Source organism: Agelaius phoeniceus, chromosome Z (assembly GCF_051311805.1).
Source record: "Agelaius phoeniceus isolate bAgePho1 chromosome Z, bAgePho1.hap1, whole genome shotgun sequence".
Lineage (NCBI taxonomy): Eukaryota > Metazoa > Chordata > Aves > Passeriformes > Icteridae > Agelaius > Agelaius phoeniceus.
In genome coordinates, this window is record NC_135303.1 from 92,366,414 (window position 1) to 92,380,256 (window position 13,843).

The following is a 13,843-nucleotide window of genomic DNA, read 5'->3' on the forward strand; positions in this document are numbered from 1 at the left end:
CTGCCCTATTGGTTGGTGGTGGTTAACTGAGGTGTAAAAACTTCTTAGGAATCATTGAATCATTTAGGTTAGAAAAGACCCTTAAAATCATCAAATTCAAGCATTAAACTGCCTCTGGATGTGGCTGAGGTTTGCATTTCCTCTTCCTGGCAAGCAGACGTGGCTGGGTGAGACGGGGGGTGATGGAGGCTCCTGTGTGTCCTGGTGCTGCTGAGACCCCCCCAGAACAGCTCCAGGTGTGGGTCCCAGCCCTCTGCTGTCCCCGGTGTCGCTCCGGTGGCCGAGCTGCCTCCAGGCCACCACACGAGGGCAGCCCAGGTTCGAGCGTGCAGGAGCTGAGCGAGAAACAAACCCCCAGCAATGGTACTTGCACACCACAGAGCATTTATTTGCTCCGCACTAAATTTCATTCTTCTCAGCCCCTGCACCCTCGTGGTGACAGCCCAGGTGCCACATGAAGGGTCACCCTGGAGGGCCACCACAAAATGCTCCATCACCCCCCCGCTCATCATCATTTGATGGCAGAATCATTTATGTTGGAAAAGACCCCCGAGATCACCAAGTCCAGCCAGGAATGTGATGCTGAAATCCGAATTCCCCCCGCTCCAGAGCAGCGCTAAGGACACACGAGAGGCTCAGTGCTTCAGGTAACAGTTTATTTTCTCCAGGGGTGTAAGATGTGCAGCAGGTATGTGTACAGGACCGCCAAGAGGAGTCGCAACCAAACAAGAGACTGGAACAAAGAAACCTAAACAGTATCCTGCCCTACAGCAAATAGTGCAAGTCATGTAAAACATTGGATCAACATAGGAAAACACGGGGGGAAAAAAGGTATTTCCAAGCCACAGGTATTTTCTCTCCCTCTGCTGGAGGTCCCAGAGGTGGGGCTGGGAGGTGGGATGGGGATGAGTTCACTCGGGCTCAGACTATATAGGGTGTATCTTCCACAAGAAGGGATTTTTCTCAGTTCTTCCCTTTTTGTTTTTGGCTTGGAAAGAAACACAGGTGCACACAGTCAGAGGTACCAAAAGGCAATGGCAGATCTTAAAAACCCAGCCACGGGTGACCTGCTGCCAAGCACATAATTTTCTTAAAACGAGATGGTTGGGGTCTTGCTTCATGTACTCTCTTACCTTAAAAGTTTCCCCTGCAACCACACAATATTCCAGCTTCAGGGCACCAAGACTGTAAATAAAGCACTATTCCCCTCCAAAGTGGATGGAAAAGGATGGGGGGCACAGCAGGTCCCAGGGGGCTGCAGGCAGAGCACAAGTGGGGCAGAGACCAGGCAGCATTTGCAGCCTCACTGGTAGTGCCAGGAGTCCTGCTGACACATTCAAGTCTAAAACATTTTAGGCTGTACTTTGCAAAATTACTCCCTTTATTTTTTTCCTGCAGGTGACTGCCAAATGGAAAAGCCTCTCACTTCCCAAACTGCAGGCTCTTTCTTCCCTTCTTAAAACATAAGTATTTTTTTCTCTGTGTAATTTCCTTCTGCACAACTGCAGGAAGAGGCTCTTGCAATGCTCAGCAAAGGGTTTCAAGCCCAGGGAAAGGGTTTGCCCATCCAGCTCCCTGCCACTCGTGCCAGGAGATGCTCCTTTGGCAGCAACACCTGGTCCAAGCAAACGCTGCATGCGCAGCATCACCCCAGAGCCGTTCCCCCTGCACAGCCTGGATGCTCCAGCAGATAACAGCAGCTGTTCAGGAGCAAGCATGTAGCCATATGTTGTTGCTAACAAGCATTTACTGAAGCTGGTTTCTTCCCGTGATTCCCAAGTGTCTGATTAATGCACTGCTCCTCCAAGCGATTTTTAGATTTTTTTTTTTCACCCTCCCCTTGCAAATCTATTTCTTCTTTTTTGTTGTTGTTGTTGTTGTTGTTCTGGCATTATAAGCAAACCAGAATGTGAGCATCAAATGGGGTTAAAAGCCACAAGAGCTGAAACAAAAGAAGTTACAGGTGTATTTAAACAGCTAAAAAGTAATTCACACAATTTTCATTTGGGGATTTTTTTTTTTTGTGCTCAAAACCACACAGTTTATGGGCTGACCCTGCCACGGTCCTGTCGGCTCCAAGCACAGAGGAGCTGCTCAACAATCAACCACCTGCCCTGGGAGGGGGATTGGTATTTCTTTGTTCCCAAGTCACACTTCTGGACTCTGCCTGCAGATCTGGACCCCTGCCCGAGCACCTGATGCTGTGTAGTCCTTCTCTGAAGTCTAAAGGAAGGAAAATAACCTGTGGCTGGAAGAACTTGGGAAGTTTTACTGGGATTGCAGCAGGGTGAACAATCCATGAGCCTGAATCCCTGGTCCCCAGGCTTGGGAGGCTTGACACAGACCTTTATTTCCCACAGTGTTCCCAGTGAAAACAGACTGGGAAGAAATCAAGCAGCTGACCTGGGTCCCTGGGCTGTACCAGCATCCCATCCTCTTGGGAAAGGTTTTTCCAGGGACTGTCCCGAGAGCTAAGCAGAGAGGAGGGAGCGGTGCTGGTGGGAACATCCCTCCCCATGGTTAACCTTATCTCAGTGAGCTCTGGGAAAGCACAGCACGCTGGTAGGTAGCAGAGAGTGCCCAAAGGTGATTCATCCCACCCCTGGGAGGTCCAGCGTAGGTGGGGTGAATCACCTCCACCAGAACCTGGATGGCTTCAGAGGCAGGCTGGCAATCACGTTGCAGGTTGCAGGACAACACGTAGGTGTCTCAATAGGCTCAGGGCACCTGTTTACTTCACCTCCAAATGGCTGAACAATGTGGGATGAGTCCCACTGTTCCTAGCGGGAGCTTATCTTCCAGGCTTTTGCACCTCATTCAAAAACAGCAAAGGAACTCTGCAATTTCTGTGCGACCACGTGAATTAGAGGGCTCATGTTTGTGTCAGTTTTGTTTATGTAATCATAGAATCATCAGAAGATTTGAGTTGGAAGGGACCTTTCTTTAAGGGTTATCCAGTCCCACCTCCTGGCCTGGGCAGGGACACCTTCCACTATCCCAGGTTGCTTCAAGCCCCATCCAACCTGGCCTTGGACACTTCCAAGGATCCAGGGGTAGTCATCATCTCTTTGGGCAACTTGTTTCAGTGTTTTGCCACCCTCATTGTAAAAAACTTCGTCCTTCTATCTGGACTGAATCTCCTTTCTTTCAGTTTAAAACATCTCCTCTTGTTCTATGACAATAGGCCCTGCTAAAATCTTTGCCCCATCTTTTTTCTAAAATGCCTTGGGGCCCTGGCAGGGGCTCTGAGGTGTCCCTGGAGCCTTCTCTTGTGCAGCTGAGCAGCCCCAGCTGTGCCAGGCTGGCTCCAGAGCAGAGGGGCTCCAGCCCTGGCAGCAGCTCCGTGGCCTCCTCTGCACTGGCTGCAGCAGCTCCAGCTCCTTGTGCTGCTGGAGCCAGGGCTGGGGCAGCTCTGCAGGTGGGCTCTCACCTGAGCCCAGGGGCACAGGGGCAGCATCCCCCCCGCCCTGCTGCCCACGCTGCAGCCAGGCTGTAGGAGCCAGGGTGGGATGAACCAGAAGCCACCACACCATGAGCTGGGACAGAGCTCGTGTCCCTCCAGCCGAGGTTTGGTGCTCATTACACCCGCCCTGGTTGGGAAACGGGAGCAGATCCCCAGGAAGGCACCTTCACACTCAGCTGGGCTCCCACGGGGATACCTGTGGCCTGGACTCACCACACAACACCAAAACAGAAAGAAACAAGAGTTTTCTCAAATCATCCCTCTACACCCCAAAAGATGATCACTGCCAGCGCTCAGCTCCCTCCAGCCCTGTCCAACCCAGCGCCAACGTGGGAAAATCAACCTTAACTCCATAATTGTCATTAGCATCAGCCCCTTGGGCTGGCGCCCATACCAGCTCAATCTTTAATTAATAAGTGATTATTCTGGCTTTCCAAAAGGTGTCAGGCAAACATCCACAGAGCTGAGGCCACACGGGTGGCTGTGCTGGCAGCTCAGCAACCGCAGCGGCTTTGCCTTCTCACCATGGCCACAGGCAAGAGAATCAAGTCCTGCTAATAATTTAAAAGCATCAATTAATACAGTTTAATAAATACATAAAATGATCTAGTCTCTTTTTTTTCCATCAGCTTTTTAGCATCAATCAAAGTTAAGGGTGATTGTCCCATGAGTAACTAAGGCAAATTTGTTTGTGTACGTGTGTGTTCCTCTCTACTTTTTTGTTTTGATTTTTTTCCATTGTTTTGTACATAAAGCAATCACATAAAAATAGTTATAAATAGAAAAATTGCAAAGGTTTATCCCCACTTAGACATATAGGAAAAAAAAAAAGAACCCAACCAACCTAACAAACAAACCAAGACAGAAAAAACACCTTGCTTCAAGTCCTTGCAGATCATACAGTACTCAGCATCTTTGGATATTTTACAATGACTCCAAATCGTAGACAAAAAAACACCTGAAGGAACCAATCATCTGCAAAACGTCGCTTGTTTAAGAAGTTGATGTGGATTAAAAAGAAAAACTTTGATGCAGTTTTAAGAAGATTTCTTTTTCTTCTTACTTTCTTTTTTTTTTTCTCTCCATTGACTTTTGTTGCATGTGGAGTCTTTAAGGATTTCTTTTGGGAGGAGGAAGCCAAGTGTTGGGCAGTTCCTTGGGACCATTCTGCTATGGGTGGTCTCAGAGCAGAAGTCCCTCAACCCTCCTGAGGGCTGTGGAACCCTTGACTTCCTTGTGTCCCCTTCCTTGCCTCTGGTGGGCAGATTCTCATCCAGCCACCTCGTCACTGATGGAAAAACCAAAAACCTCATGAACCCGCGCTCCTCGCATTCCCTTCCATTTTGCTGACTTGAAAGGTCACAGTAAAAAGAGAAATAAAAAGCCCCAGTTTGTAACATTTACATTTCCGAGTGTTGGTTTTATGTAAAACAACCACTGCAACCCACCTCAGCCAGAGGTGGAAGTGGGATCCCACCATGTCTGCCTCCCACGGCTCGTCCAGGAGGAGCCATCACACGCAGATGGCCACCAAAAGCCTTTATCCTTCAGAGCAGCTCATGGATTTGGGGCTGAAGGAGGTGGACAGGGTGATTCCAGCCAACTGGCCGCTTTTTGTGCCCTGAAAGAATTACCAGATGGGGTCTGCAGGGATGCTGGGGCGTCACCCCAAACTTGCTGGCCAGCATGGGTGACCTTCAACTTGGGGTACCCTATCATGTATCACCACCTTCTCTTTTGAAACAACTACAGTGAAGAAACAGCATTTCTACTTGCTGTCAAGTAGATGATATCACCATCAAGACTCCAGTAGTGAACTTCTTTTCCACAAAGATCCCTTGAGACAAACAGCAGGGATATGTGCACACCCGAATTTTTCCCACCAACACTGCAGATTTGGGGACACGTGAGTGTGTTGTAAACTTTCCTCATCACTATCACATAAGAATTTGAGGGAATTAAGGACAGAACCCCAGACATTTCAGAATGGTCAGCGGCAGCGAATTCTGACTCTTTGGTTTGAAACGACTTTTTCATTTCAAAATTCCCACTGGTTCATTTTTTTCAAAGCAAGGGTTTAATAAAAGCTCAGTATCGAAATATTACTGATTCTTCCAAAACTTTTCCTTCACCTTTTCAAGCAACAGAAGTTAAAATACTCAAAATAGGCTTTGGTTCTCCTTTTGAAACTTTGAAATAGCTAAAGAACCAAAATAAGTAAAATCCCCCTTTTCCACCCAGCTTTGCGCTAGGTGTTCAATCTCCTTTTTTTTTTTTTTTTTTTTTTTTATGTTTTTAATGTTTTTAAGGTCCCAACTCATGCTGCAGGTCAGGGCTTTCACCAGCCCTGTAAATCTGATATACTGCTGAGAAAGGCAGTGGCCAGTATCCTCCCTCTCTCCCTCTCCCAGTAAGGCTGCTAGACCTCCCCCTTATCCCTTGTAGAATAAATATTGTTGCCAGACATGGGAATTAATTAAGAAGAAAAGAAAATAAAACCAGAAAGAAAACACAAAATTCCTTTTGACCAAAAGGGCCAAGGAATGCAACATAACAAACCCAAGTCTGGACGGCTTGTCAGTGTCCAGTGAGCTCCATGTGCGGGAAAATGGGGAACATTTCCCACAGAAAAGCCATCTCATGGTGATGGCTGAGCCCTGGACTAAGGCAAGTGACATTTCTGGGGGTGTTGAAGAGAGCAGCAGTCCTGGCCTGGCCTTCCCAGATGGAGCCATGAGTGGAGGGATGGGACAGGGAGTGCCTGACGGCCCCAAAGCCAAGTGTGGAGTCTAAAGTGCCAGTGGCCACGGGGCACAGCACCTGCCCATGCCCTGCTAGCCCCAGGGACGGCCTCGTGCCCCAAGCCCCATGGCAATGAGAGGACAGAGAGCTCCTCGGGAGCCTGATGATGCAGAAGGGCGGGTGGGAGCCCAGGGGAGCGGGCTGCCTTGTTGGGATGGGAGCAGATGCATGGTGGGACCGGGCGCGGGTTTAGTTGCTGGCCTCTGAGATCGGAGCCACGTGGCCAAGCCCTGCCAAGCCACTGAAGCCTGTGCTCCAAGGGTCGGGGAGAGGGAAGAAGGGCTGGGCAGCGAGGTTTTCATTGTGGCCCAGGGCGAAGGCGAAGATGCCCGCGTTCCTCTCCATGTCCATCTGGGCCCGCCTGAAGAGCTTCATCTGCGTTTCTTCAATCTGGCTCTCCAGCTCCTGCAGGCTGAAGGGCGCCTTGGCCCCGCTCAGGAAGTGCTTGGGGCTGGGCCCGGGAAGGCACATGGCCGTGCTGCCGAGGTGGCTGCTCATCTCCTCCAGCGTGGGCGGCATCACGAAGCCGCTCTCCACGGGCGGGCCCCCGGGGGCGAAGAGCAGGCCGGCCGCCCGCCACGCCGCCGGCTTGCGGCCGCGCCGGGGCCGCGCAATGCGGCAGCTCTGGCGCTTGATGTGGCGGTGCAGGTGGTCGGAGCGGGTGAAGCTCTTGTAGCAGAACTCGCACTGGTAGGGCCGGATGCCCGTGTGGATGCGCATGTGGTTCTTCAGGTCATAGTTGTGCACGAACTTGGCGTTGCAGTGGATGCACAGGTACGGCCGCTCGCCCGTGTGCTTCCGCATGTGGATTTTGAGCTTGTCCTGCCTGCAAAAGAAAAGGTGCTTGGTCAGGCGGTGTGGGCCGGAAGGGTTGGGATTGCTCTTTTTGGGATTGGCTCCCCGGCTGGGATCAGGGTGATGGGAAGGTGGGGAGCTCATCATGGGGTCTCTCCCAATGTATGGATGGTCTTGCAGGGTGATGTTTGCGTTTGCCTCCTCTTTCCTGGGCACTAAAACATCATACAAACAGAGCCCTCCACATCAGGAGTTTGCAGCCCATCTCAGACAGTTCAAAACAGCTTAAATTGGAGGGGGAAAAAAATCCCTGTAATAAACTCAAAAAACACAGAATCATTAACGCTGGAGAAGACCTAAAATCATCAAGTCCAACCACACCGCCAGTCAAGGCCACCACTAACCCATGTCCCCAAGTGCCACATCCAGATGGCTTTTAAATGCTTCCAGGGATGGAGATTCCACTACTGCCGTGGGCAGCTGTGCCAGGGCTGGACAGCCCTTTCAGGAAGACATTTTTCCTGATTTTCCAAGCTCAGCTTTCTCTGGCACAACTTGAGGCTGCTCCCTCTTGTTCTGTCCCTTGTTCCCTGGGAGAAGAGCCTGACCCCCACTAGGCTACATCCTCCTTCCACACATTTGTAAAGAGCAAGATTCTAAATATGGGAATACATCTATATATAACTATATCTGGGATTATTACATAAATACAGCTCTGTTCCGGCCTGCAAATAACGAAATCAGCTGGGATTCGAGAGCCTGGAAATGCAGGACAATACTGCTTAAATTCAGTCCCTCTTGGAGCCGATTTTCCTCTCCTTTTATTCTTGCACTGACCACATGGTGTCTCAGGAGCCTTCTTTTGGAGCAGGAGCAGCACACAGGGTGATGCTGCCAGAGGTGCAGCACCCAGGCACTCTGCCCTTCCCTGCCAGGGTCTCCAAGGCCAGCACACATCCAACCTCCCACACAGTTTGGACAAGTTTTTCAAGTCCAGCCATGGAAAAGTGTAATATCCATCCCAATAGCACTTATTTACAAATATTTACATATGTTTTTTTTAAGGGGAACATCTAAAAGCGAGAATGTTTTCCCATACGGGCAATCCAATCACTGCTTTTTCCCCCCCAAAAAATGTTTCCTTCTGCAGCCGAAAACCAAAAAAAACCCAAAATCACAGTTTAAGAGAATGATTATAAAAAAGTGAAGCTGCTTATGGCCCAGCTGAGATGAACACTGCTTCCTGGATTGCACCAGTGGTGTTCAAGTAAAGAGCAAAGTGGGAAAATTCATATTGCTTTCCAAAATTATTTCAGTATGAACCCTCCAACATGCTACTATTGAGGCTAATAATATGTAGAACCTGTGGAGTAATTTCATTATTAGATATTAAATATATATTATATATTATAGATATGTCATATAAAACTATACGGTGTATTTTAATATAAACAGTAAAGAATATACAATTCATTATTGTTTTAAAATATAATTATATTATAAATTACATAATGTTAATATGTATTATAATTATTTAATTTATATAACATAAAAACCAGACAAAAATTTGTTTCTTCTGCCAGGTCAAGCCCCGAACACTTGCAAGGTGCTGCCTCTGAACTAGTTTTTGCCACCCAGCCCATATTGAAACAGTTTTTGGTGACATGCCCAGCAGCACAGAGGTGTTGGCCACACCATGAGGAATGCAGCTCTGGGCTGGGCATCCCTGCACACCAGTCCCTCAGGATCAAAGACGCAAAGGAGTATCCCTAGCAGGAGAGTGACTTCTTCACCAGAGGATGCTTTATTGCTCTTGGGACACTGATCCCAGCCTGGCCCTGCACCTACAGATTTTTTAGGGAGACGTGAAAAAAAGGCATCTCTCAGTCCCTGTGCCAAGCTCAGGGCAACTTCCCACTGTGGCACTTTTCAGGCTGGTGCTACCCCGAGGTTTTCACAAAGGTGCATTTTCTCTGGAAGGGCTGTAGCCAGTGCTCAGCAGCAGACAAAGCAGCAGCAGGGAAATTTCACCCCGAATGGCGAAGTCGCGCGCGGATGAGCGCGGGGGCTCGTGCTGCAAAGGGGGGGGGGGAGTGTTAATAAAAAGCAGAGCTGCTGACCCCACCTATAATTTAATTTAAACCTCTGTAGGTAATGTTTAACCTAGCAGGATCGCTTTTCCTAATAAACACGCTGCGTGCCAGGACTGCATAATGTACACACAGGCAAAGCTCTTTTCAGGCTATTACCCATCTCCGGCAGCAGACGGGGAGAAACCCAATCCTCCCTGCCCCAGCAGCATCTCCAGGGAATGCAAGGGAGGTTTGTGGAGCTGCTCAGAGGCTGGGGGGAGGTGAGGTGCTCTGTTTTGAAGCACCCCAGGGGGATGTGCCATGGGGAACACGGGGTTTGTGAGCTGGGAGCTGGGCTGGAGGCTCGCTCCGACGGAGATCCGCACTCTGTGTGTGAATAACCTTAATGCAATTGCATTAGGAGAGCGATTAGGGCTCTGTGAGCTGTCACAACACAAATAATAGGAACAAATAATGTTAACCTTTCCAGCTGGAACAGTATCTCCTTGAGCACTCTGGGGTGGTCTTGGTGGAAAAGCTGAAATATTTGCAGCTTTCTCTGGAGTTCTAGCAGGGTGGAACAGCAGACTAGAAGCTGAGCAGCCTTTGTTTAAGGAAAAAATAATTAATGAGCCATTAAATGAAGTCCTGCTTCCTGTGATCAGATGTCTGTGGGCAGCAGGAGTGGCAGGTCCAGGTGCACGTAGGGTCCTTGCTGAGGGATAAGAGATCCCACTGATGTGGAGGGGAAGGATCTGCTGGGGAGGCTGGGGCACTCCTCACCCAGGAAAATAAATCTTCATTTCCCTAGCAGATTTTCACCTCCACAGTGCCTTACATGCAGAAGTAATGCAAAGGACTGATTCATACTGAAATTCCATTTGGGAACCTCTGCTTCCCTGCACCCTCACTCCCAGGGGACCCCAGAAGGGTCCACCTGAGCTTGCATTTCCCCAGTGAAGGCAGTGTGGGTGCAAGTCCTATGCTTTCAGAAAGCATGGGATTTTCCCTCCCTCCCCCGAGAGCAAAACACATAATGCAAGTGGCAGCACTCAGGAAATCCCAGTAGAATTATCTTTCTGCATCTCAATCACTCCACTTTGCTTAAAACTACACCTTTTCCTAAAAGAGAGCTCTCACACATCAGAGTAATGATGAAAACAGCTAAGAAAACCCCACCCCAAACAAAGCCTATTAGCTGCACGCTATTCAAAATCCTTCCAAACACATTTAAAAACAAATCAATATTTTAAGACATCTGATTTGCTCCGGGTGCTAAAGAAGGAAAAGACCCTCTAGGACCCAGCTCTGCACAGAGTGACCCACAAGACCAGTTTTCATCAGTGGTGTTGGGAGACTGCACTGTTGGGCAAGTCTCAGTTTTTTTCAATTTTTTCCCCTTGGATGAAGTCCCTCTACCCCTGTGCTCTGTGTTTAGAAGCTGCTGAGCACATGGGAGATGTTGAAAATACCAGGTTTAGTCCTGTATTAGTAATGAGTCATGCTAGATCAGCTCTGCGTGGAGTTTTCAACCTCCACCACGCTGATATAACCCGTCTGGATTAGGCATCGTGCCTCAGTTTCCCCGAACTAAGTGAACAATGCTGCCCTTGCCTGTAAAGGACTTTGGGAGCCCTCTGGGAGGGCTCAGCTCTATATTCCTGTTACAGGGCAGATGTCAGTGATGGATCTAGGCAGGCTATTCCCTCATCCAAAAATTAGCACCTGCAGCAGCACACGCAAGGGAGCGACAGGGACCACAGGATGGGGCTGGCCAGGCTGTCCCTCCAGTCCGAGAGGCCACCACACCCACAGAGACAACAGTGCTAACCTGGGGATGCAGCACCAGCAGGAGCCAGATCCAAATTCCTGCAGGCAGGAATTATCACCATGCAGTGGCCTTTCCCCTGCAAATACCAGGGTGAGCTGGCTCACGCTGCACATGCCCGCCCGAGGCACGATGCTCCCCGCATTATAATATGGTGTCTGCTGTGTTAATGGAGGGGAGCATGGAAATTTATTTTCAGGTCAAATTCTCATCATCTGCATATCTTCCATTCGAATATTATCATAGGGCCAGGAGAAGAAAAGACAGGCTGAATGCAGGAGCACCCCAGGTGTCCGGCCATTGTCAGGAGCTCGCCTCTGCCTACTGTGCAGATTATTTTCCTCTGGTTTTCTCACCCCAGCTTAATAGGGCTCTCTCTCTCTCTCTCACATGCAGCCAGGAGCTGAAATACCATGCTCTTGTCAGAAAGCTTTATTATTATGGTAAAGATTGTTCTCATTAGATATTAATTACACTCAGCAAGAGCAGGTCCAGGAATCTATTTGTCTCCGCTCACCAATTAAATTTGCCCAGCTTTGCAGAGGACAGTTTCAGGCTGGAACATTTGATTTGCACAGCTAAATACAACTTGGCAAGAGAAGTTGCAGCTGCCCCATCTCTGGAAGTGTCCCAGGCTAGGTTGGACAGTGATGGGAGCAACCTGGGATAGTGGATGGTGTCCCCGGCCATGGCAGGGGGTGGAACTGGATGAACTCTAAAGCCATTTCCAACCCAAACCATCCCATGATTCTGTGAGTCCAGCTGTTCCCCCAGCACTGCCAAGTCCACCAAATCACGTCCCCAGGTGTCACACCTACACATCTTTTAAATCCCTTCAGGGATGGGGGCTCCTCCACTGCCCTGGACAGGCTGTTACAGTGCCTTGCATGAAGAAATTGTTCCTAATATCCAATCTAAACCTCCCCTGGTGATGCTTAAGGACATTTCCCCTTATCCTGTCATTTGTTACTTTGGGGAAGAGACCGAGACCCCAACTGCACTACTAAGACATGATAATTAGGGCCACTCCAGCCCCAGAAAGCCCAGAGAGCCCAGATACTGTCACGTCCAAATGTGTGCAACTTGGTTGTGGTCTATACTGATGCCAAAAAGTGCAAACCCAAACTAATTACATCCTGTGGCTAAATGGCCCTCCCAAGTCAGTGCATCTCTCAGCACATTAGAGATGAAGCGTCCTTGGCTGTTTGACCATCTGTTTTCCAGCTCACTCTGGTCCCACTGTGGTGAACTATGGTGGGGTTGAAAATATCCTGTTACTTATTTAAGCTTTTGTCCAGCGAGGGGATGGATCCAGTGAGCTGTGGATGTCATCCACAACCCACAAAAATCAGTAGGTTCTTTTTCTTCCTCCACCCTCCCTTCCTCCCTTTTTATTTTTTTTTTTTCTAAAGGGACAGAGATCATGCCCTGCTTTCCTCCCTACTTTTATTCTGGGACAAAAACTCTGGTGAGTTTTCTCTGATGAGCAGCAGAGAAATCAGTCATGGGTTATGATGTCGCCCCTCCAGCCACCACCCCACTCCCCACACATGTCAGAGGTGACCAACACACACCTGGTAAAGCGAACCTCACAGATATTGCACATATAGGGCTTCTCCCCCGTGTGGGTCCTCATGTGCCTGGGCAGCTTGCCAGCCCCCATGATGACTTTGTTACAGATGGGACACTGCTGGGATGCCTTGGGCTTTATTTTCCTCTCTTCCTCCAGGGGCCATGGGGGAAAAACTCCTCCAAACTGGGTAGCACTTAAGAAATTGAGATAAGCGCTGTAGTCAGTCTCTGCCTTAATATGCCCTAAGGGAGCTGCTGGGGTGTTGGCAAACATGTCCTTGAAGAAGTCATTAGGGAAAGGAGGCGGAGGCAGGTCTTCCTTCTCCTCCTCTTCCTTGATCTTCCTCTTTTTGATCACCAGATCCAAGGGGCCGTTGTCTACCTGTGGCTCCTCCAGCTGGGAGAAGGAGTTAAAGTCGCCGTTCCACAGGTGGGGGAAGAAGCTGGGGGCGAAAGGAGACAGAGCTGGCCTCCGTTCTGGGATGTTTGCCTTAGGGTACAAGTTTTCACTCAGCAAGGACTCTATGGAGAAGTCTCGTATCATGCCCAAGTGTCCAGAGGAGTTACTGGCTGGGAAGTGATTTGGAAAATCTTTAGGTGCTTCTGTGTAAGCTTCTTCGGTGAGATCGGACTCAGAAGGGCTTTGGTGGCAGCTTACTTCTTGTACATCAGCTAGGTTCTCCTGGTTGACAAAATCTTCCGCTTCCTCCTCCTCCTCTTCCTCCTCGTCTTCATCTTCGTCTTCATCGTCGTCGTCGTCCTCTTTGTCATCTTCCTCCTCGGCCTCCCTGTCGGGCTCCATGATTTCAAGGCAGACGTTGATGATGCTCTGGATCTCCAGCATCTTGGCGGCGCTCAGGATGTGCTTGACGTTTGAGGTGGTGATGGTGAGGGTTGAGGTGTAGGCGAACTCGAGGATGGCAGAAAGTGCTTCAGGCTTGACAAAGTCAATCTCGTAAACATAGGGCTGGTCTGTTAAAGTGCCGGTAGTGAAGAGTTTTTTGAAGTACTTGCTGCAGGCAGCCAGGACGGAGCGGTGGGTGCGGTACTCCTGGTCCTGCACGATGAGGATGACATCGCACAGGAGCCCGTCGTGCCGCTGCTCGTTCAGGCCGCACAGCACCTCGCTGCTGTGGTTCGGGAATGGGATCCCGATAAGATCTTCAATGCCATTGGCCATATTCTCATTTAGTGCCCTAGGACAAAGCACCAACAGCACAGCGTTAGCAGGGGATTGCCAACTGATAATGCCAAAAGGATGCTGCCTTCTCCCGAGTCCTTCCCTCCTCTACCTCACCTGCTGTCACCTCC

At 49.5% G+C, this 13,843-nt stretch overlaps 1 protein-coding gene across 1 annotated transcript in view; it reads right to left on the reverse strand.

The window, feature by feature from the left end:
• Nucleotides 1-642: 642 nt before the first annotated feature.
• The window catches only part of ZBTB7C (zinc finger and BTB domain containing 7C), a 154,938-nt gene continuing 141,737 nt past the window's right edge, over nt 643-13,843 (reverse strand). The window contains exons 5-6 of the mRNA XM_077171754.1: nt 12,535-13,728; nt 643-7,091 (exon numbers count right to left, since the gene is read on the reverse strand). Coding sequence (XP_077027869.1) covers nt 6,455-7,091; nt 12,535-13,728 — 1,831 coding nt within the window. The 3' untranslated portion in view covers nt 643-6,454. The remainder of the gene's footprint in view (nt 7,092-12,534; nt 13,729-13,843) is intronic.